Consider the following 25,605-nt stretch of genomic DNA (forward strand, 5'->3'; position numbering starts at 1 on the left):
GGGGAGAACAGGAGCATGCAGAATAAATATGGGTCAATTGGAACAGAAGCGTACTTGTGATGTCACCACAGGCTCGGCTCGTCTGGAGCTGCATTTCACCTACTGTTATTAATATCCATCCATTTTCTGACACAACTCCCAAGTGGGGTTGCAAGGGGTGCTGGTGCCTATTTCCAACTGTCAATGGGCAAGAGGTGGGGTACACACTGGACAGGTCGCCAGTCCATCACAGAGACAAACAACCATTCACACTCACACCTAAGGAGAATTTAGAGAAGCCAATTAACCTAACAGTCATGTTTTTGGACTTTGGGAGGAAGCTGGAGTACCAGGAGAGAACCCACACATGCACAGGTCAAGATCGACTGTCCTACAGATTTTAGATGCATCCCTGCTTCAACACAGCTGAATCAAATGATTGATTACCTTTTCAAGCCATTCATTTAATTAAGCTCTGTTGAAGCAGGGATGCATCTAAAATCTGTAGGACAATAGATCTTGAGGACCAGGGTTGGAGACCACTGCTCTAGATAATACTAAATCCTGACTTTTTTCATTTAGTTGGGGCATAAGGATTAACATAGACAGTTAAAAACAAATTAACATTTTCCCAAATAAAACAAAAAAGAAACTCCATCAGAGCCAGCGGTCCTTCACACACGGCTATGTAGAGAGAGATCCTGCTGCAGACGGGCTAAAATCAGCCCTGCCTGCAGTTCGCCTCGGAGGTCCGCTTGTTGCCGCCGTCCTCTCAACATCAGAACTTATTTTGAAATTACGCACTAAATCAGTAAATGGGCCATAGAGTGATTCTCAATCAGTATAATATTCTCGCCTCAAATGGTATTAAAATGTACCTTTATAGAACAGCGGCAACAGAAAAGAGAACTTTTAACTTAATACTCTGAGCTGCTGCAGTGCATGCTGGGACTGCTGTCAATCTCAACGGACAAGTCTGCTCTGATGCATGCTGGGTAAAGAGGGAGCGGCAAGAACAACATCCGGGGACTTTGTCCATTCTCGGTCTGCTGTTCTTGCGAATTAAAGTACTAAGGCTGAGGCTGAGGTTTAATGAGCACATGAGAACGCACAAGTGCACGCATTGAGAAACTGGCTGTATGAATGTTGGTGTTCACTGAAGCAGGAGCTAAAGCTGCGTCCCTGCTTGATGTTCTGATTGGAGTTCTGGGGAGGATTTACAAGAACTTAAAGTTTCTGTAGATTGGTTTGTTTAACTAGTATTGGATGGTCTTCGTCTATTCTAAGCCATCGCTTTGCTACAAGGCAAAACTTTGAAATTTACCAAAAAGCGCTTCCCTGTTTTGATATGACTTGTTGATTATTAGCCTTGAATAATCAGCCTTTCTCATCCAGTCGTGTCTCTTCATGCTGTTAAAAAGGGTGAAGCTGGAGCACATTGCTTTATTTTCGCAGTGAATCCTTGTCTACATTTAACAGTATTTTCCAAGGCACCCTAATCATAATCATCTCTCAGCTTTGGTCAACATGTTCTGATCAATCTCTGCTGAAGATTATTGGACATTTAAGATGGTTATTAATTCGGGATAAACTGTTTGTGTCTTTCTGTAAAACATAAAAGCTTATACTGAACGTATTTTTTTAATCCTCTGTATAAAAATAAACAAAAATGAACCTGAAAAGAAAATGTGAAATGTTTTTTTAACCACTAACCCTCTTTGTTACTCCAGGATAAGGTTTCAAGATAAACTGGTGCCGCTATGATGTTGAATCTAATTTGTAAACTAAATGAAAGACGTGTTATAGCTTAGGCCTTATACTCGGCCGCTGCGCTGCTGGAGAAATTAGACACTATGATAGAAATGTCTCTTTTTTTGTGATCCAGGGAAACAATTTTCCTGCTCCATTTGTCATCCCTACGCTCCAGCTGGTTGTGCCAGTTTAAAACTGCTCTCTGATCCACTGTATAAAACCTGCAGGGCTGCTTCTTTCATTGTTGAATCTTTGTTTTTATTCATTTCTTGTAATCTTGACCGCAGCAAGTTTTTTGGTTCCATGTAAAGCAGGCTGAGATGCTTTCCTTTAGCCATCAGGGATTTGGCCTGTTGCTGAGCTTTCTGCTGCCATACCAGCTTTTCCTGAAAGAGGAGTGAAACAGGAAACTGTGATTTGAAGTGATGTAAGACCGAAGACCTGGTTCAGTAAACATGGATCAAACAGAATCCCGACAATTGGTTTTCATCACAAAGTGGTTTCAGGTTTAACAGTGAAGAAAGAGTTGCTTCAGATTACGGATTTACTGGATTAGGGAGGATTAGGGCATTGTGCAAAAAGACGAGTTCATTTTATTGTGTTTTAACAATGAAATGACTCATTTTCAATTTTGTAACTTGTTTTTTCTTGCATCAATCAAAGTAACGCTTGCATAAAACGGAATATTAAATAAGCTGTTATTTATCAGAAGTTGTTTTTAAAGGAGACACCGCTACAGAATCAAATACAACATTTTCTCTATTACATAAACCTTAGAACTAGGGATGCACGATATTGGGATTTTGGCCGATATCCGATATGCCGATATTTTAAAACTCATGTAGCCGATAACCGATATTGATACCGATGTTAAAGCTGGACAAAAATAAGTAGTCATTGAAAATAGCAGTTTTGTTATCCATTTCTGACACTTTGAAAAATAATATACTCAAATATATTTTCATATGCTGATATCAAATTGATTTTTAAAAACGTGGTATCGATCCATTTTACTTTCAAAATCTCGTGAAATTTCATCGTTCTGTTACAAACTCTGGTGATATCTTGCAAATTCTTGTGAGATTTTGTTAGTAAAATAGATCGATACCGCGTCAATATATCAACATATAAAAATATGGCTAAAATTTCGCGAATTTCTTGGGGGATTTCGTAGCATAACGATGACATATAGCAATATTTCATTAGTAAAAGAGATTGATATGGTGTTTTTAAATGGCAATATATCAGCATATGAAGATATTATGATATTTTAATGTATCAATATTTTTTCCCTCGTCTTTAGAAGTTTTTAAGTCTGTAAAAAAGAAGTTTTTGAGGAAGAAGAAGAAGTAGTATTTTTTTTTTTTTTTTTTTTGACTTTAGAAACTCAGAAGCTGATCAAATATCGGGTTAAATATCGGTGGGGTGGCCGATGTCCGATATTCAGTTTTAAGGCCGATACCGATAGGGGGCCGATTATATCGTGCATCCCTACTTAGAACGCTTCAATTCTTATCGGACGGTGGTTTTTAGCTGGACTCCTGGTATGTGGTAAACATGTTGATGTAAAGAAAGTTTCATAAAATGCTGGTATTAATATATTCATTTACAACAACTTTCTCTACCTTGGCAATATTTGGACCTGAAGCACATAAACACCAAAATTATTTAACTTTTACTAGATTAAAGTTTGATTTATGCTGGACGTGTTTGTGAGATTCGCCTCACTGAATTATGTCATCTTCCACACTGATCCCAGCAATGTGTGCTCAGACAGATTTTTATTTAAAGATTTTTAATTTTTCTTTGTAACTACCAGGAAAAACTTGGTAAATGAGCATCGGAGAAAGAAATCACTGCCACTCAGAAAATTTTAAACCGGTGTGTTTTCTACTTCTCCATGTAGTGTAGGATTATAAACTAATGCTCTGTGCTTTAAATTAGCACTGCAACTTAAGATTAATTTGCAAATCGATTAATTTGTAGATTATTTTTTAAATGAATCAATTAATAATCTGATAGCCAAAGGTTCCTTAAAGAAGGCTTTTTGCAAAATTAAACCAGGTCAAACTAAAACGTTTCCACTGGAGGAGTTCTAGATAGAGCATATTGACAGACGAAAACGATTTATATCCTAAATGCAAAATGTTTATATTTTTTTTTTATTTTTTTTTTACAATTTTGGGGTAATTGCTACTCTAAGTTGGTCGCTCTGTCAGCTAAAGACACATTTTAGAGTCTCTACACTCCATTTAACAATTCATTTATTACTAAATTAGTTGACGATTATTTCAATAATGGATTAATCACAATTAAACCGATTATTTGTTTCAGACCCCCTGGGAGTTTTCCAGGAAACTAGTTATAAGGGGAAAAGCTGCATGGAGTATAAAAGCTGCAGACGTTGTCCATGGGTCTTACTGTATTTCCTCTTGGAATGTAGATGCATCAAATATACTGAGCTGCTTTAAGTGGTTGTTTGGTCTTATTGACTAGAAGCTCAAAGAAATGTGCAGAACTGCATTGTAAACTTCCTTGTTTTCGTTTTCCTGATATTTTAAAGCATGCTAGTTATCAACAGGCTAAACTACTTTGTGCACAATTTACTCAGTTTTGATTGTGTTTTAGGTTATAATAAAATGTCTTGCATAATAGAAATGCATAAAAATTCTGAGACTAAAGTCATATGACAAAACTAGTAATAACTATACAAGATTACAGTTGTATCATTAAGAGATTAAACTAGTAATATTACCAGAATAAACTCAAAGATTAAATTTTCACCTGGAAAAATAGTTGTAATGTCATCTTAAAAACAAAAGTAACATTACCAGTTTAAAAAACAAAAAGTAACGTCACCATGAGGAAAAAGGCTGTAATGTTACCAAAAGAAAGATGTTTCACTTTACTCGGGGGGGGGGGGAGCCACAAAAGAAGAGAATATCATATTATAAAGTTAAAGAATTAGCCTTTAATTTAAACTCTTACAAGCAGAAAGAAATTTACTGTTACAAGTTTAATTCTGTTATAAAAAAACAACCTTAGTCTATCTGATTATTAATCGATTCATTGAAAAAAATAGACAGATTAATCGATTAGCTAAATATTGACCAGCTGTAGCCCAATCCTCCAGGTAAATGGAAATCAGGTAAAAATAAAGATAAAATAATTTTATATCCCTCCCATGTTTAAACAACCGGACGAACTTTAAGAGAACCCAATTCTCTGTTTCCACCTCCATGTATTTAAGTTGATCTTAGTTGAGCAGGAAATTGGATTTTTGTGTTTTTAAAGCAGCTTAAATGATTTATAAAAGCTAACAGTTTGTGTAAATTATTAAAGCATTGCCTTCCCATGTGAATACATACAGGTGAGTTAGTCCTTCGGGCAAAAACAGGCTCTTATTTTCATGCAGAAACCACTGTGGACCTTAACATGTCTGACCCTGTTTCAGAGAACGGGATCCACTGAGGAAAAAAAAGTCAAAGGAGATAATGCATTTAAGCACTTCCTGCAGAGAACATCCAGAATCCTCCCATATGTTGCTCAATAAACAAAACAGAAAAAGTCTCCAAGGTTATGATCCTTCCCATACCCTTCCAGCCCATGAATGCAAATAATCCTGGGCGGGTTCTACTTGAATCAGTGTGTTGCTCACATCAAAATCCTTAAAGTTATAACATGCGCATTTTGTGTGTTTTTTGGGTTTTTTTTGCATTTGCAAAACTTGAGGATTGTGATAAATCCTGTGCTTTGAGGTTAGAATTGATGCACAGGTTTCAGTGGGTGTTCAAGAAAACGATGTGGAAGCGTCTATCTGGGCTGGACGTGAGGTGACATGAAAGGTATGAGGCGTGTCGATTTGTTTGGAGAGTAATTGTAACTGAGACGCTGCTGTTGCTGCCAAACTGTTAGGAAGCTGAGACCTGAGAGCCCCTCTGGGCTACTCAAGAACTCAAAGAGAAAGCGTGGCTTTGTCTCTGATCACTGCAGAATAAAAGGCCTAACCAGGTGTTGTTCTCCAGCTGCACTCAAAATCCACCCCAACAGGAGCTGGACATACTTTCTGATCACAGCTCTGTTGAGTTTAATGATGTAAACAAGCGTTTAAGTTTCTGTGTTTGCGTCAGAGAGAAACTCGGCTCCTTTAAGCAGCTTCCTCGGCTGTAAAAGAATATTGCAGAGAGGCTTCCAGTAAATGTGACCTGGTGCTCACCTCTAAGTGATACGTTATTCAGGAAATGTTTGGCTGCAGCGTTGGATCGTTCGTGTTTGCTGTTGGGTGGAGTTTGGAATGGGAACTACTCCGTTCTTAAAGGTTCCAAGTGGGGCCTGGAAAAGTTTGACAGAATTATGAAGTTTCTATTTATTTTTGATCCAGGTCTGGATAAGTAAGGAGAATAAGTAAGCAAATATAGAGAGATGTTAGTTTAAAGACTTAATTTTTTCCCCCAAAATAAAATAAATGATCCAGGTTTATTGCCTAGATGCTTTAAAGATTTTCCCATATCCATGATGGACCAGGAAGAGGAAGATCTCTCCTGTTTTTCATATGAATTATCTGTTTTCCACTGAAGGAACAAAGCACAAAGTCTTCTTATTAAAAATTTCTCATTAACCGGCTATATTTAGCACCTCAGCAACTTGCCACTGGTGTAAAATTATGGATGTGTGACTGTGAAAAGCATTATTTTTCTTCCTGTATTCAAGCATTGTTTGAGCTTCTCCCATGACTGCTCAGCTGAGCTCCACTAAAAGGACAAATCCGTCCTAATCCTGTCAGGCATTCAATGGAGCTGCCGCATAAAAGAAAAAAATGGGTTGCAAAGAAAAATATGTCTGTAATAACTGCAGTTTTATAATGTGCAGTGTTTTTGGCTGTTGCTTTTGGGTCATAATGATAGTTATAACATCAATGCAATGAACTGTGGCTGTTTATCACTTTGAGCCAAAGAACATTTCTTTAATATTTAGGTTTCACCTTTTTCCTGTTAGTTTCTGGATGGCATCTGTCTTGATTCATAAAACAAATGAAGCTAATCTCCTACTGATTAAAAACCCTCTCTGTTTTGTATTTCTGCATTTAAATTTGTATAATAAATATAACAATCTTAAATTCATTAAAAAAATTTATTTACCCTTAATATGAGAAGGTAGATGAGATGATCTGCCAATGGAATCGGTATATTTACTCTTAAAATAAGATACTTGGATATGATGCATTTGAAATAAGAGACTGTAGTTGTTGTTTTTTTTTATTTTAAATGTTAATCGTCTTATTCCTCTGGCATAGTGTCTCAATTACCTCCTCAACTGAGAAAAAGAGAAGCAAAAATTGGTTTAGATTTAAAAAATTTTGCAGTGTTAGATGCATATTTGATTGTTGATTTTTGTTTGGGAAACTGTCCCATTTATCATAATGTAAACAAGTAAATGCCAAGCTGCCATAGGTTCAACAGAGAAGTTTATTTAGATGTATTTTTACATAATAGGACTGGCCAAGTAACTTCATTTATATGATAGCTATTTTACAAACCAGTTTTCAAATCACAGAGGCACCAATTTTTGGTCACATTAGATCTAACAGGACTAAGAAATTATTAGGTGGCGATAGTACATCACACAGAAGGGAAGAGAGGGTTGCAGCTGGTGGGTATGCTAGTAGAAGTTAATATATCTGCTAGGAAGTTTGTATGTCGTTGGCATGAACACGTCACACTCACCCTATGATGGGGATGAAGTCTGGAGCAGAACTGATGGTTTCCTCCTGTGAACCCCTTTTATACCAAAACGCTGCCAATACGCCATTATACAGTAGCTGGAAGTTAGAAACACGTTGAGCGGTCGTCTGGAACACGTCAGATACATTGACGTGCGTTGGACTTAAGTCCTTGATAAGTTACGCATAAGTTATGCACAAGTTACTCATAGGTTGTGGATAAGCTGGACATCTCAACTTATGAGAAACTTACACTTAACGTCAACAATCAAATAACTTACCTCTCACGTATGGCCCATGTATGAGCATACACTGGCATACTTTGGGAAATTTTGAGCATGTTAAAAATTATCGACATACTTGCAGTATATGGACGTGTGCCAGCGTGTTTCTGTGTACTTCAGCGTACTCATAACTTGTACAAAAAGTTTCCACATCTTATCCAATGTATGCCAGCGTTCGAGGTTTTCCGTACATCAGGCATGCACCGGTCTGAATTGTTAAGGTGTGAAAGGCTCTTTAGCTAAAAGTTGTTGTTAGGCGGCAAAGCAGATCTGATCCTTACTTGTTCAGACATATTATGGTTCTCGGATGTAGGATTTGATCTAGAGGGGTGGATTTGTCCTCGTCTTTACAAGGATCTCAATGGCTTCTTGGTCTGATGGTCCAGTTGTCTGCTTAACAGTCTAAAACATAGAGGCTATTTCTTAGGGTCAGGTCAGTTTTAGGGTATCTACAACTGATCTTTGTTTTGCAAAGTGCAAACATCAAGCCTATATCTTTTGGGTTGGTCATTTGTATTGGAAGCTTTTGAATTTTAAAAACAGTGTGGAGTTACATGTAAAACAAGGTTTACTAATTAGCAGAAGGTATTTCTCATATTTCCATAGTTTCCATTAAACCCCATTTGTTCCAATGTCACTTTCTTTGTATTCTCCCTAAATTCTTTGTTTTAATTTTTCTTCTTGTAGAGACATTTCAACATGGAGGTGTGGAAAAGCTAGAACTTCAGTGCTGAAAGGGTGGATCTATCAGGAGACGGAGAACGCAAAGCTTTCAAGGAGTGTGGACTCGTTTACAGTCGCAGGAGATGGGTGAGACGGAGGATGAGCGAACGGCTCAGGCCAGTCAGCTCTTTGAGAACTTCGTCCAGGCCTCGACATGTAAAGGAACCCTGCAGGCCTTCAGCATCCTCTGCAGGCAGCTCCAGCTGGATCCTTTGGACCACTGCAACTTCTACAGTTCCCTTAAGGCGGCCGTCAGCTCCTGGAAAGTCAAAGCCTTGTGGACAAAATTGGACAAACGGGCAGAGCAGAAAGTTTACAATCAGAATAAAGCCTGCACAGGAACAAGGGTAAGACCGTCTACCTGAGGAATGATCAGAAACTCTTCTTTTATCTTAAAGTTTGATTTGGGGTAAAATAGTTCAGTAAGAGTATGTTCTGCAGTGGAGGATTTTTAAAGGTTTCAGTGACCTTATAGAGCGAGGTAATAACATTTTCTAACCAAAACTAGTTAGAACCAGAGCAACCGGAACTAGTAAGAACCAGATAAACTAGAACTAGTAAGAACCAGATAAACTAGAACTAGTAAGAACCAGATAAACTAGAACTAGTAAGAACCAGAGCAACTAGACCCAGTAAGAACCAGATAAACTAGAACTAGTAAGAACCAGAGCAACTAGACCCAGTAAGAACCAGATAAACTAGAACTAGTAAGAACCAGAGCAACTAGACCCAGTAAGAACCAGATAAACTAGAACTAGTAAGAACCAGAGCAACCGGAACTAGTAAGAACCAGATAAACTAGAACTAGTAAGAACCAGATAAACTAGAACTAGTAAGAACCAGAGCAACCGGAACTAGTAACAACCAGATAAGCTAGAACTAGTAGAAAACCAGATAAACTAGAACTAGTAAGAACCAGAGCAACCAGAGCCAGAATCAGAGCAACCGGAACTAGTAAGAACCAGATAAACTAGAACTAGTAAGAACCAGAGCAACCAGAGCCACGAGCAACCAGAGCCAGTTAGAACCAGATAAACTAGAACTATTAAGACCCAAAAAAACTAGAACTAGTAACAACCAGATAAACTAGAGCAACCAGAACCACCAGAACCAGAGCAACTAGAATCATAAAAGAATTAGAGAAACCACAACCACCTGTTTAAAAGCAACTATAACCGACAAAAACAAAGAGTCAAAATATGCCTTCCAATGGGTACCACAACCAAAGCAAAGCATATGAAGCTCTGGCAGATAGCACCAGCTTCAAGCTTTTTTAACCCTTGATTAATTCAGACCATCATTGATCTGGATTTCTATATTCATATGACTCATAAGTAGAGAAGTTTAAAAAAAAGCCAGTTTGTTTCAGCAGTTTCTGGATATTTTTACCCTTGGGTCACAGCTTCCTGCATGTTTTAGATGTTTCCCTGATCAAACACACCTGACGCAAAGAATGAACAGCATCAACAGCTTGGCATCAGGTTCTGCAGGCTCAGTGTATGCAGGTAGACTGGCTGCAAGCAACATGAACTGCAACAACAACAAAAAAGTTTATGGTAGAAAACAAGCAATGAAAGATAGTAAATTTAACTCTGATAAATAACTTGTAATAAGGCTAAAAGAACAAAATCTCTGGGTAAATCATGTCCTGCATTCTTGTCTGACCATGTATGTACGTTTTAGTGAGCACTTACTGCGCTGTGTTGGAAAAACTTCATATCTCAAGGAAAAGATAAGAGGCGACAGGAGGGGGGGGGGGGATAGCCCAGAATCTTGCAGAGCGCAGATTAAGGCAAAGGGTTGGGCTGAGAGGGCCAGCCAAAAATAACAGCTCAGCTATTATTCCAGACATTTTTTATGGAGATATGGCTATCTGGAGGAAGATGGTGGACTCGCAGCAAGGCGGATGTTCTCTGTAACAAAATCCTAAACCCAAACGAAGGAACCGCTTTTTTTCTTTATTTCCTGCGACATGGTTGTCTCCATATTTGGGTGTTTAAAGTGCTGCAGGCTTCATGTGCATCAATAATGCCTCACAAAAAACGGAAACTTTGCAATCTAAAAAAAAAAAAACTTTCTTAGGACTGAAAATTAGATGTTCTTTGTTCACTGGAAATCATAAAATAAGCCTTTTTTTCTCAACATAATGCGTCTTTTTGTTACACTTTATTAAACACAGTGTGACACTCGTTATGTCTCTATTGCTGTTTGGGAAAAAAAACAGTTAACAGTTAAAACTGTTAACTAGAAAAAGGTTAAATCATTGTGCACTAAGGAAAAGGTGTACCGGTACTAACTCTGCTGTGTGAAATAATAATTCAATTCAGTTTATTAATATAGCGCCAATTCACAACACATGTCATCTGAAGGCACTTTACAGAGATAATTCAACCAGATCATACAGTCAGATTGACTCAAAGTTTTTTATCTAAGAAAAAAACAGTTAATTGCATCAACTAATTGACTTGAATGCTATCCCTCACACTAAGCATCCATGTAGTGACAGTGGAGAGGAAAAACTCCCTTTTAAAAGGAGGAAACCTCCAGCAGAACGAGGCTCAGTGTGAGCGGCCATCTGCTGAGGCCCACTGGGGTTCAAGGAGATAGAAGGAGTTTCAGAGATACAAAAAAACTGTAAAAGGCTGCCTGTCCCGGAAACACACAGCCAGGCAGACGAGCTCCGAGCCAGCTTCCATGCCAGAGGATGAAGAGAGCACATCCAGCCAGTCACAGTCAGAGAAACAGGACTACACTGTAAAAACTCCAGGATGGTGTCACAGTCAAACAGGAACAGATGAGGCGAACTACTATGAGGAAAAAGCAGAGAGCAGAAAGTTAGAGATTGAACTAACAGATTCTGAAGAGTGGGAGAATAGAGATAGAATAATGAAAAAGGGGTCCCTATGTCCTCCAGCAGTCTAAGCCTATAGCAGCAGAACTATAGAGATAGCTCAGGATAACCTGAGCCACTCTAACTAGAAGCTTTATCAAAAAGGAAAGTTTTAAGCCTAGCCTTAAAAGTAGACAGGGTGTCTGCCTCACGGACTAAAACTGGTAGTTGGTTCCACAGGAGAGGAGCCTGAGAACTAGAAGATCTGCCTCCCATTCTACTTTTAGAAATTCTAGGAACCACTAGTAAACCTGCAGATTGAGAGCGAAGTGCTCTGTTAGGAACATAAGGAACAATCAGATCTCTGATATCAGATGGAGCTTGGCCATTTAAGGCTTTATATGTGAGAAGGAGGATTTTAAATTCTATTCTGGATTTAACAGGAAGCCAATGAAGATATAAAGAGATTATAGAAAGAGATACTAGAGAAAGAGATAACATTTTCTGTCAATCTGTTTTGCAATTGGGATTTTGTGAGAAAACGTACATGAGTTTAGATTTGTTCTTTACAGACAAAGTTCCTGCAGGTTTACTTTCTAGATTTCTTGATTTCCAGAAAAAATGCAAATCCAGAGGTTTATCCTCACATTGATCGCAAAAAAAGAAATACCTAAGAACTCAAATATATGCAGAAAACACCACAAAATAGGAATTAAAACAATAAAACAGTTTTCTCCAGTTCCTTTGAATATTTTACCATTTTAATATACATATTTTTAAAAAAGAGGTCCAGGTTATGCAGAATTCACATTATAAGCATTTTGTAACAGTCGAATGTGTCCTGCAGCCTGTATATGGGTTTTATGCTCATTGCCTTTCTCCACCTTTTGGGTAATGCGTGTTGAAAATACTCTGTTTGAAAATCATTCCCTTATGATGTCATAAGAATGAAAAAAGGTATCCAGAGTGGTCAGTAGCAGCCCATTGGTCAAGCTACAGCCTTCATTGTATGTGTTATTCCTCCTCTGACTGGTTGTCATGGTAGCGTGTTTGGGGGGGGGGGGGGGGGGGGGGGGGGCGCAGCCTTCGGGAGGACAGTGTGCAGGAAGCTAAAACAGGTTTTCCAGAGGAGGACTGAATAAGGAGGAGCAGACATACTGTCTGCTCAACCTGAGAGAAATGACAAAAATATGCTCTGGGGACATAGTTGTGCATAATATTTTATTTTCAAATGTAGAATAATATGGAACCTTTAAGTTCTGGAGGGTCATTGAATTTTAAGGCAGTTTTAGTTTGTTGTGTAATTTGCATAAACAAGCCTGTATGAAGTAATGAAATAAAATTAAGTGAATTTCATGGGTGAAACTGCTATAACCATGATCAAAAGTTAAAATAACTGCTAATCTTTTTAAAGTTACATCCTGTCTGATGCACTTTGTAGGCAGAGCTGTTCTATTAAAGAGGAACAAAGCAGAAATAAGATTTTCAGCATCAATCCTTTAATCCTGGAGATGTTCTTCAGGTGATAGAAGGTCGACTTAGTTCCTGTATTTATGAGCCTCTGAAGGTTCAGGTCTGAGTCCATCACTACACCCAGATTTGCTGCTTTCTAGCTGGACTGACTGAAGCTGGGTGCCAACTTTTAAATATTTTGGTCCAAAAAATATTATTTTATTATTGTTTTAATTCAGCTGAAAAAAGTTTTGGCACATCCATGGAAATGTATTTATTTTCTAAGCATGACTATGAACACTGGTGAGGTACAGCTCTGGTGCACTTTTTCAGTTGATATTCAAAGGTTTAAATTTTAAATGTAAGGTTAAAACTGCAGCAAAGGCTGATTCCCTCTGATTTCACGTCTTCGATCCCTTCCAGTGTCTGATCATCGGCAGCGGGCCCTGCGGTCTGCGGACGGCCATCGAGTTGGCTCTGCTGGGCTGCAAAGTGGTGGTGATCGAGAAGAGGGACACCTTCTCCAGAAACAACGTGCTCCACCTCTGGCCCTACACCATCCACGACCTCAGGGCGCTCGGGGCCAAGAAGTTCTATGGGAAGTTCTGCGCCGGTGCCATCGACCATATCAGTGAGCGTTCTCTCTGCCGTTTTTGTACTTTAGGGCCATGAATACAGATTTCCACATGAGATATATGTAATCAACAATATAGTAATTGATTTTTTTTCCTATGCTTTGATTTGTTCCGCTCACCTTTGCTGCTAAAGTCTGCTCTACTTGGTATTAGTTTCACAACACAAAGGAGATGTGCTTCCAGACACATTTAATCAAAAGTTTCCCTCTCGGTTCTCTTAGGTGTTTGTTTTGTCTTTTATCTTACCTTCTAGGTCAGATATTTTATAACAGATTTTAAGCTACAATAGTTATTTTTGAAGGAGCCACAGCTATGATGAAATGGTTTAAATCAGCAGGCTTGAGCTCCCGTCCTAAAGGAGGACAACACTGCTTTCAGCTCCACCCATCCTACAAATGCCCCTAGGGGTCCACAGCGGTACTGCATGGGGGTCACAGAAGTTTTGGTTGATAAAATTTTTTTTTTTTTTTTTTTTATATTCATCCCTGCAATTTTTTCCCACTAATTGAAATGTCTTTAAATCCATATTAACATGAATTTAACACGCTGTAGTAAACAGATAAATGGAGGCAGAAGATGTCTGTCAGTCCTCAATGCTCACATTCAGAGACACACAGGAGCTCTTTCAAGCTGGACACCGTTTCATTCACAACACCTGTCCCATCAACCAGGAATCAGAAATACTTTAATAATCCCAGAGAGAAATTACTTTACATTACTCCATCTTTAATAGAGTGACTATAGGACCAGTTTTATAGAACACTATTTCATACTATATATATAATTAGGGGGTCCCTGCTCCATCTCGCCATCAGTTTGGGGGACCTTGGCCTGGACCCTTGGTTTACAGGCTTTCCTGTCTCTGTTGAATAAAGGTATCCCCACAGCATGATGCTGCCACCGCAGTGTTTCCCCAAGAGAATTGTACAGTGTCAATTTTCCACCACACAGCACCTGCATGCAGGCTGAAAGCTTTGTGCAGGATCCTCCTCAGAACATCGACCTAAAATAAAAGCTTCTTTTATTAATGGATTCCTTCTTGCGCTGTTAGATGAATGTCAGATGTGTGTTTCCTGCACATCAAACAGCTGTTCATCAACAGACTCTTCCACCTAAGCTGTTCCTCTGAGTTAACTCCTTCAGAGTTGCTACTTTAATGACGGCTGCTCAAATTTGCATTCAGATATAATCTGAGCCTGCTTCTGATTAACTCTTTCTCCTGTCTGCTGTGTTTGTTTTTGACTTGATGTTTTTTCTTTAATGTTCTCTGTGAGACCCTCACAGAACAGCTGAATTAATGACACAACACCAAACTTCTGAAGGCTCTTTTTAGGACTAGGTTTAATGGTAACTATTAGTTTTAAGATGGCTAAATAAAAATACTCTTCACATTTTGCAGATTGTATTCATAAAATGTAAACTATGTTTTATTCCACGTAAGAATTTTGCACTTCTTTGTGTGAGCCAATCACTATAAATGAAACTCATTGAGGCTGGTGATTGTTACGGAGCTAAACGAGGCCTTCTCTCAGAGCTGTTTCTATCCCGCCAGGTATTCGCCAGCTGCAGCTGATGCTGCTGAAAGTCAGCCTGATCCTGGGAGTGGAGATTCATGTCAACGTGGAGTTTGTTCAACTGCTGGAGCCCCCAGAGCAGCAAAATGAAGATGGTGAGTCAGAGAAGTTGGATCTGCCCACTCTGTGTTGGTTCCAGACCAGTTTTACCAGAGGGCAGGGTCGTTTTTTTTATTTGTTTTATTTTACATAGGGCACAGAATAATAGAAGAAAACATTAAAATAATTACTTAAATACAGTATATGGGACAGTTATTAAAAATATGTAATTTTACTGCAGGGAACCCGATTGGTCGACCCGTACACAGGCAATCAGTGGAGAGACGATCTGAGCGTATTAGCTCTGGTTTAGCTGCCTGACAGCTACGGCTAGCTGATTAAAAAACAAAGATCCAAAGATAGAATAGAATAAAATAAATCAGTTTATTGGCCCACAATGGGGAGATTCTGGTGTTTACAGCAGCAAAAAGATTATAGAAAAAATGGTCACACAAATGTGAACCTTAGAAAAATGTATAAGAACAAAATAATAGTGAAGAGTTAAAAGATAAACAATATAAAACTGTTCACCTGGAGAATAAATAACCAATGTACAGCTATGGACATTTTTACAGTAATGGATATTTAGTGGACAAAAGCAGCAACATCAGAGATGTGCAAAATTTATTTATTTATTTATTTTATTTATTTCGAACAGACAGTAAAAAGAATCAAGAAAGAAAAAAAATTTGAATGAAACAAACTTAAGAAAGAAAATATAAAACAAATTATTTTGCCCATGTGACATGTAAATATTTTCTGTTGGAAAAGGAGCAGGTAGAAGATACATCTTATAATGTCCCGCCCCTTTCCTACTTGTCAATTTATCCTCAATTAAATGTCAAAACATCAAAAAACCAAAAATACACTTGTTCTATTTATTTAAGTTCTATTTATGTCATCAATTACATTATAGACTATTAAACAGTCATCTTATATAGCGTATTTTGAAATGAGCTCGGTTTTAATCAGTTTATTAAATTGGTTTGCATTTTGAATTTTTTTTTACTCGTCATTCAATCCATTCCAGACATTTACTCCACACACAGATAAACAAAAACTCTTTCTGGTTGTTTTAAAGTGTTGTTTTTTAAAGTATCCTTCACCTCTTAGATCATACCCCCCCTCTCTGTCACCAAACATTTCCTGTATATTGTGTGGAAGTTTTTGATTTCGAACCTTAAACATGAATTGTGAGGTTCTAAATATTACCAGGTCCCAGAATTTCAGTATATTTGATTTTAAAAATAACTGGTTTGTGTGTTCCCAGTATCCCACTTTATGTAGTATTCGGATTGATTTCTTTTGTAAAACGTATAATGGCTGTAAATTTGTTTTGTATGTATTCCCCCAAACTTCCACACAATATGTTAGATGTGGTACAATGAGTGTGTTGTACAGAATAAACAAAGATTTGTACGGTAATCCAGGACGAAACTAATTCTTCTTATAACAGCAACACATGACAGCAGCATGTTATTTAACTGACTAAGATAGAAACTGTGCAAAGATTGAATGTAATTGAATGTAACAACTTATTGAGGTTGTTGGGAACAATGGTAGTTATAGAGTGTTATAGAGGCTGGTAGGGAGGATCTGTGATAACGCTCCCTGGTGCCATAAGGGTGCAGCAGTCTGTCACTGAAGGAGCTGTCCAGTTCTGCAACTGCTTCATGCATGGGCTGGGAGACATTATCCAACAGAGATGTTAATTTAGTTTGGATCCTTTTGTTTCCAACCTCTTGCACTGAGTCCAGACGGCTTCCAATCACAGAGCGGGCCTTAATAATAATAATAATAATAATAAATCCAATTTGGACCGCACTTTTCATTAAGAAAAATCTCAAAGTGTTACACAGTGCAAATAAAATCAAAGATAAAAATCAACAACATCAAAAACATGTGGAGGCAGAATAGGCTTGCTTAAATAAAAAAGTCTTCAAGCCTCTTTTAAAATCAGGCAGTGGTTGTGGAGCTCTCAGATGATCTGAGATCTTCCTGATCAGCTTATCCAGCCGCTTTCTCTCAGCTACAGATAAGCCACTGCTCCAACAGACAGCTTCATATAAAATAGCTGATGCCACAACCATGTCAAAGAAGGTCTTTAGGAGCGGCCCCAGCACTCCAAAAGATCTAAGTTCTACCCATCTCTGCATAGGCCATGAAAATAAAGTGTGGGCTAGTCCCCTCGTTTCCTTTCAACCTCAGCTGCTGTCTTTATATTCTTTGCCTGGCATTGGCATCAGATATGGGATAAAATATCAAATTGTCCATATTTGTACTACTTTGTAGTGTTTATACCAATGCCATTTTTTTGCCCCAATACCTGGATGTGCAATATTGGCCGGTGTGTGTATATATGAAGAACTGCATACTACTTGGATGTAAAATAATTGCCACCATGGCTTTGTCAAGCTGCTGCCTACCTTTGTGAAGCAGGAAAAAGACTAATACAAAGAGAATCCAGTAGAACTTTTTATTGCCTACCTGGAATGAGTGACAATAGTTGAATAAATTTTTGGCTCTCAAAATGGTATCGATGCCCTATTTGTTGGTACTTACCGATGCTGTTGGTATTTCAATACTGTTATCGGTATCGTTGCAACAATACTACTTTGTATCGGCTGCCTCCAGTTGTCAGTTTGTTTTGCTTCCAGCTTACGCTCCGATGAAACTGTGATGACGGCATAAAGATTACAAAGCCACTAACGGCCCTGGAGACCCTGACTGAGGAGAGGAAAACTGTGATCCCATCTCAATACAGCTAAAGCTAATAGAACAACACCCTAATATTTTAATCCTTCTTAATGTAAGCTTGTAAATAAATTAAAAAAGTTACGTTTGTCCAAGTGGCCAGTCAGTTCCAATCTCCGTACTAACGCATAGCATCATATAAAACTAGTTTAGTTCATAATAAGCTCTGGGTTTTGTGTAAAATATGTATAGATTTCTTTTTGGATATAGTGCAGTATTATGGTGAATGGAAAAGTGGGCCACTTTAAACGAATTAGTGCAGAAAAGTGCAGTAATTTTAGTAAAGCTGTGCTAATGTGTATAGGAATTAGATTAGTGTAGTTAATGTGTTTATGCTGTTAGGGATTTGTTGGTTAATTCTGTTAGGAATTCATGCTTGTGGTAAGCATTGGGTGTGTATGTAATTAACAGTAATATCCATATTTCCTAAGGTTTTTACCCAACAATTCTCTGATGAGCAACTAAAATTCTTGACAATTATGTCTTCAGTGCAAGGACCATAAAAGGGATCAGGACCAGTTCTGCAGGGGCACTGGCCCCGCTGGCCCCTGTCTAGAAGCAGCTATGCTCCCATTATACAAATAAACAGAAATAAGCAGGAATTATCCACATTTTCACTCAAACGTTTATAGTAATAATTGTAAGTAGCTTCAAACCTCCTTATTAAGTTTAGGACATTAGTTTTGTCTCCACCTACGTTCTAAATGTTGATGTGTGTGTGTGTGTGTGGGGGGGGGTGGGGGGGGATGCAAGTGTGTGTAAACAATGTTAAACCTGTTTGAAAGGGTCATGACTAGCAGGGACACTATGACACGTGCTTGCGTATCTCTGCTATGAAAGGAATGCTTCCATCATGTCACGTATGTTGAAATGAACACATATGTTCCCGCACAGTGGGGAGAAAAAAAAGCTATTGATAGACTCCTCTGTTTTCCCAAATAATTCACATATACATTTTTTTCTTATTGATGTCCAGTTAATCTAATTTTAATGAAACATCCATGTTTGATCTGTTTCTTTAGGTCCTGGGTGGCGAGCAGAACTCCGGCCATCCAATCATCCGGTCTCCGAGTTCGACTTTGATGTGGTGATTGGAGCAGACGGCCGCAGAAGCACTTTAGATGGTAAGGAATGACCTCAACTTGGACCCGTGGACGTATTGTTGGGATGCATGTAGTCTCTGTGTTGACAGCTGGTCCAGCATGAAGCACAGAGAGTTTTGTCATTGACCCAAATTGAGGAAAGTGTTTCAGTGAAGGATTTCCTGCTCACATAGTTTCAAGTGACTGCGTTTTTTATGGCTTATCTTTAACCTCTCTGTCCATGAATAAAAAATGGGTTTTATCCTTCAGGCTAAAGGACTCATTAATCTCCCTTCACACATGTCTGAACTTAAGGGAAATGATATTTGGCTCCCCTTTGCTGTTATACAAGCTTAGAAAGTCATAAAACTTCTTCTAGAAATGCGTTGCTTAAGAAGTAGGACCATTCATGAGAATAATTTACCATTTTTCAAGTTATTCATTTCTGAGGTCAAACACCCATGTTGGATCAGAAGGACTGAATCATATTTTGAGCTCTAATGCTTTCATATCGTTGTTCAAACTGGATGAGGTCTGAGATTTGCTCTGGCTCATCAAGATTATTTACCCAAAAACCTAAAAGCTCAATAATATGCAGCTTTTCTTGCAGTAAACAATCATGTTGGACAACTTTAAACAGTGAAATTAAAAATTGTAATTAAAGGAATAGTACACCCAAAACATGATTAGCCTTCATTTTCTACTCACCCCCATGCTGAACAACACTCTGGAGTACTTTTTTGATATCTCAAATGCATCTGGAGATCTGGGAGGCTTCTTGCTGTCTGCTGACATTCAAATAATGGAGGTCTGTGGCGCCCGAGGCAGAAAGGTCCATAAAAGTCCACAAAAAACGTTTCAATATTCCTCCATACTGCTCGTCCAATGTATTCCAAGTTTCCTGAGTGGGTAGCGTCCAGAATTTACTCGAAACGAAGTCATTTAGAATGTTTTTAGAGAATAAACAGTAGTGTATAGGATTTCCTAAAAGCGAGTTCACGAGTCTACGGAAACCGCGGCAGACCAAACCAGATGAAAGTGCGCATTCAGCTCGGCAAAGAACTCATGCTCTTCCTCAACACTGAAGTCCTCAGACATTTTTCTTTCGTTGTTTCTTTCTTTGCACAGGTAAACATCACATTTCTTCTTCTACGCTTGCATTATCGGCAGAGCAGACGCTGAATGCGCACTTTCATCTGGTTTGGTCTGCCGGCTTCCGTAGCGTCCTGAACGCGCTTTCAGGAAATCCTATACACTACTGTTTATGCTCTAAAAACATTCTAAATGACTTCGTTTCAAGTAAATTATGGACGCTACCCACTCAGGACACTTGGAATACATTGGACGAGCAGTATGGAGGAATATTGACACGTTTTTTGTGGACTTTTATGGACCTTTCTGCCTCGGGCGCCATAGACCTCCATTATTTGAATGTCAGCAGACAGCAAGAAGCCTCCCAGATCTCCAGATGCATTTGAGATATCAAAAAAGTACTCCAGAGTGTTGTTCAGCATGGGGGTGAGTAGAAAATGAAGGCTAATCATGTTTTGGGTGTACTAATCCTTTAAGAACAGAAAATTACTTTTTATTGGAACAGCAGGCAAACTTCAACAATGTCTCATTTACACGGCTTATAGTCCTGGACGATATGGAAAAAAATCATATATCACAATATGGACTATTTTATATCACAATAATGATAACAACAGATATATGCCGCAGTTGAGTAAGTTTTTGGTTCATCTCTGATAAATTTGACAAACCCATATAATTGCTTACTTTTTTCATCTTTATTTTGCAGTGACATTTACAGAACTGTCACAAATGAGAAAAATAAATAGTAGAGCAGCAATATATATGCATCAGATGACCACAGATGAGGCGGAGGTAGCGCTACAGTAGCCTCCACATTTAAAACGAATTACTCTGTTATCTTCCACTTTTTTTTTTGCAACCTTCTCCCGCTCTTTCTAAACTTGCTTTACCTCGCACATTTTTCATGGTTATTCTTTAGGTCAGCGGTCCCCAACCTTTTTTGCGCGACGGGCCGGTTATATGTCAGACAATATTTTCACGGATCGGCCTTTAAAGTGTGGGGGGAGTAAATATGATCAAATAAAATGTACAAACAGCATAAAATAAAACTCACCATTATGTTGAAATAGTGGGAGCCCTGAGCTTGTTTCTCCGAAACAAGCCGATCCCATCTAGGCGTATTTGGAGAAAATGACAGACGAAGTGTGCTCCTGATGTCCAGTCTGCTCCGTAGCTTTGTTTTGGTCGCTGTAACCGCAGAAAATCCCGCTTCACAAAGATAGGGTGTTATAGATAGGATGCGTGTTGACCTGAATTAACCTGTGTCAAGAGGCACAGATGCAACGACTGATGTAATTGGGAGGGAATACCCCAATTTTTTATATTTTTCAAAATAAAACACTCAGACTCTAATCGTCGATAAATTATATATTAGGGCTGCCACAACGAATCGATAAAATCGATAAAAATCGACTTTTAAAAGCGCTGGCAACGAATTTAATCATCGATTAGTTGTGTCGCGCGATTAATGCGTCATCCGCCGCCGCCGTCATACCGGGGAAGAAAAAAAAATATGGCGGAGCGAGTCAGCGCCGCAGTTGCAGTGTTGCCAACTCAGCGACTTTTCAGACCCCTCCGGCGACTATTTTTTTAAAAGGCGACTAGCGACAAATCTGGCGACTTTTTACGGTGTCACTGGCGGCTTTTGGAGACTCTTACGTGAAAGCATGTATCGTTCCTACTCTTGTCCTCAAGCGGCAGCTGCTGCCGTGGGGCGCCTCCCCCATCCCAACGCCTTTCTCCCTCTCCCACAGGAATCCCTCTCAGCGTGCAGTCAGAGCCGCAGGATTTTAGGGAGGAGTTTACCCTCAGCGTCCAGACTGCAAATGAAGCGCGCATGCCCCGGGATTGACGGCGCAAATTGATCACAATAATTAAAATAGCCTGCGCTTTGTAAAGTGAAAAAACTCGTAACATGCAACTTTTGTAAAAAACAAATGAACATGGCACGGAAGCACCACTGTTATGACGCAGCACCTGAAAAGAAAACACGTTGGAGCCTTCAATGGCAGTGAAGAGAGCTGATTAGCAGGATGAGTAACCATGTTTGTTTCATTTTAAAGTGGGGAAACGTAAGTTAGTTTCTCAGGTAGCTCATCTGATGCTTTCCTTAGCTTGTTAGTAGGTTACAGACAGTGATAAGGTTGGCTACTTATTTTACTTTTAATTTCATTTGAATTAGCTTAAGCAGCGTTTATATTTTCTTTATAAATAAATTAATTTGCAAATTATGAGGGCAAGGCTTTTAAAGTTTAAATCTTCTGGCAAAGATAAAGTAAAGAAGATCCTGCAATTTATGGAAGTAAAGCAGAATAAAATCCAGCAAGATCAGTAATATGTCAATTAATTATCTGCCACATTCCAATGTAAATATCTGTCTTTGGAGGATGTGTTTTTTAGCACCCCTAGTTCTCTCATTTTTATTCCAAATACAATTTATAATTTGAATCACAGGGCTATTTTTATCTCTATGGTTCAGTATTTTCTCAAGTAGCAACTTTGACTGCTGCTATACTTTCCTGTCTTAAAAGGCAGAACTCTTCTAGTCTAAAAAAAACTCATTTGTTGAAATGGGGGGGCCTATTGTTTGAACCCCTTAGGGGCTTTAAAAACAAAAATGTCTTTTTTTGCACTTTATAAAACAAAGTAGCCTATATTTTGTGGATGTACAGCTACATTTCTCATGTAGGTTTGCGTAGTTTTAAAACAAACATTTATTTTTCATATTGCACCAGTACAGTTAATGAGAAACCTGTACTTGTGTGCTTGTTTGTTCTGTCTAAAATGTTTATTTTGAAATAAAGAGGTTAATATAAAAAAAAATATTTTGTGTCCGATTCATCGATTAATCGAAAAAATAATCGGCCGATTCATCGATTTTCAAAATAATCGTTAGTTGCAGCCCTATTATATATACACATATTTTTTCTGTGCGGCCCGGTACAAAATGACCGACGGACAGAGATGGGAAGTAACAAAGTACAAATACTTCGTTACTGTACTCAAGTAGATTTTTCTGATATTTTTACTTTACTTTACTACTTATTTTCATGGCGACTTTTTACTTCTACTCCTTACATTTTTACACAAATATCTGTACTTTCTACTCTTTACATTTTAAAAAATTGGCTCGTTACTTTAGTTTTGAATCATTTCAGTGGAGTTACCGTTATTATTTTTCACATCATCAATACCAAATCCAATCTAATTGGATGGGAATCTACGTTGCATTTGACGCACCACTACAAGATGAATCGACAGATTCGGCGGTATTCATTGGCGGCAAATCATTGCAGCTTGGTGGCGGTGGCGTTAGCATAGTAGCATGGACGACGAGATGATAGAAAATGAACACAACGGAGATCTAGTCCTATTGGCAGACATCCATTTAAAATGTAGGCAACGGCATGAAAAAAGTGGTTTCTACTTTTACTTTTATACTTTAAGTAAATTTACAAGCCTGTACTTTGTTACTTTTACTTGAGTAAAGAAGTTTAATCAGTACTTCCACTTTTACCAGAGTATTTTTTAACACAAGTATCTGTACTTTTACTCAAGTACGGAAAGTGAGTACTTTTGAAATCTCTGCCAACGGACCGGTACTGGTCCGCGGCCTGGTGGTTGAAGACCACTGCTTTAGGTGATAATATACTTTGCAAATGACTGTTGGCTGCTCCGTGTCGGACTTCTTAAATTTACCTCTTTGTGGTAAAAGTACCTCATCTTGGGCTGTCTGCATAGACGTTTCTGTTTGTTGCAACCACAGGTTTAAGTGGTTGCAACAAACAAAGCTGAGCTCTCATGAGTTAAGTAACATAAAGCATTTTGCAAACCGTCATGTGAGTCAAAAGCGGTAAAGCAGCATCATGTTGCAAAACCACAAGACGCTGCTTCTTTGTAGATAAAAAAAAAAAATCACCTATATATATATATCACCTATATAAGCTGTGTGTAGATTACGTGACGGCACTAGACTACAATCATACATTTGTCGTAGTCTACCTTGGGCAATATTTGCTTGAATACCAGATAAAATGGTGTTAGAAATGAAAGAATAGAATTAGCAATATAGACACTTTTCTATCGTCCGTACGATATGTATCGTCCTATCGCCCAGCCCTACACAAAATGGCATAACTCTCTTTCCTTCTATAAAAAAACCAACCTTTATGTGAAAACATATGGTCCCTCACACAAACTGTTTGAGCTTCTGTTGGATGCATTTCTTTGAGCTCTGTTACTCCTACAGACTCATAGACATTGTTATGGACGGGCTGTTTCATAGCGATATGGTTCTGGTATTAGCCAGGCCCACTCAGCTTTTAATAGTTTTAGAGGGATATTTCCTGTTTAGGTGTTCTTGCCTCGTAGTCTCCTTGGGAACAAGCGGGCCACAAGAGAGACGGTCGCAGTCTCACAGTCTTGTGTCTTAGCAGAGCAAAATATTTTGCTCCACCAATGTTAAAAATTGATATCATGGCTTATGACACAACAAAAGTGACATAATGCAGTCAGACAGGAACCTGTCTGGTTTTCCTAACAACTTTTATTTTATTTTTTAATAGCTTAATAGCTGATGTGTTTTATACACTTTGGCTTTGAAATTATTTGAGATGGCAATGATTTAGTAGGGTGAGTGTATATTTTTAACCTTGTTGTTTCTGATAACTGCTGGTTGTTCATATATTTGCCTCATCAGTGCTCTGCAAAGTTATGCATGTGTTAATTAGAAAGTGCAAGTTATTTCCCCCCAGTAGGTGTGTTCAGATCCTTCGCCCTCTAATTCCTCATTCTTTTACGGCAGGTTTCAGTCGCAAAGAGTTCAGAGGGAAGTTGGCCATTGCTATAACAGCCAACTTTGTTAATAGAAACACCACAGCAGAGGCTAAAGTGGAGGAAATCAGTGGCGTCGCCTTCATCTTCAACCAGAAGTTCTTCCTTGAACTTAAAGAGGAGACGGGTGAATACATAATTATGCAAAAAATATTCAATATTTAGGTGATTTATATATAAATAGCTTTAAAGGGATCTGTACTTAACAAAATAATCCAATTTTCAGGAATTGACCTGGAAAACATTGTGTACTACAAGGACAACACCCACTACTTTGTGATGACTGCAAAGAAGCAAAGCCTGCTGGACAAAGGGGTCATCATTAATGTGAGTTATTACACATGTTTCTTTATCAGCCACTTCTGTAACCACCTAGAATTACATGGACATAAGTAATTGTGATAAAACGCCGATCAGATTAAAATGTGTGCAAACATGCCAGTCGTAATATTCTGATCGGATTTGGAAGGATTGGGATAAAATTGTAATCTGACTGAGAGGGCTGGTTTGTGCTGACTGACAATCCAATCAGCATGCATATAAACCTGCATGTAAAGATGAAGTTATTCTGAATGAGACGAGTTGATCTGAGTATTCCATTCTAATTACATATATCAATTTTAACGATACAATCCGATCAGATATTAATCTGTTTGCACATCGAAACGTTGCTAATGACTAAATAAAAGGTATGCACATTGAAGCAAACATGTTTTTAAAAAATCTTAACACTGGGGAAAAAAAAGTATTCAGACATTGAATGTGCAAATTCTCCTACTTAGAAAGATGGATGAGGAATTTTCATTTTTGGTTCAATTCAACTCTGAGCGACAAAATGAGAAAAAGAAAATCCA

The 25,605-nt window shown here is 38.4% G+C and overlaps 1 protein-coding gene across 6 annotated transcripts in view; it reads left to right on the forward strand.

Moving 5' to 3' along the window:
- The window catches only part of mical2b (microtubule associated monooxygenase, calponin and LIM domain containing 2b), a 121,739-nt gene that overhangs the window by 21,995 nt on the left and 74,139 nt on the right, over positions 1-25,605 (forward strand). For all 6 annotated transcript variants that reach the window (XM_038308705.1, XM_038308706.1, XM_038308707.1 and 3 more), the window contains exons 2-7: positions 8,422-8,804; positions 13,163-13,370; positions 14,927-15,043; positions 18,764-18,865; positions 24,723-24,878; positions 24,978-25,078. In XM_038308705.1, coding sequence (XP_038164633.1) covers positions 8,541-8,804; positions 13,163-13,370; positions 14,927-15,043; positions 18,764-18,865; positions 24,723-24,878; positions 24,978-25,078 — 948 coding nt within the window. In that variant the 5' untranslated portion in view covers positions 8,422-8,540. The remainder of the gene's footprint in view (positions 1-8,421; positions 8,805-13,162; positions 13,371-14,926; positions 15,044-18,763; positions 18,866-24,722; positions 24,879-24,977; positions 25,079-25,605) is intronic.

Source organism: Cyprinodon tularosa, unplaced genomic scaffold, assembly GCF_016077235.1.
Source record: "Cyprinodon tularosa strain WSP-4 unplaced genomic scaffold, ASM1607723v1 ctg644, whole genome shotgun sequence".
In the NCBI taxonomy this organism is placed as follows: Eukaryota; Metazoa; Chordata; class Actinopteri; order Cyprinodontiformes; family Cyprinodontidae; genus Cyprinodon; species Cyprinodon tularosa.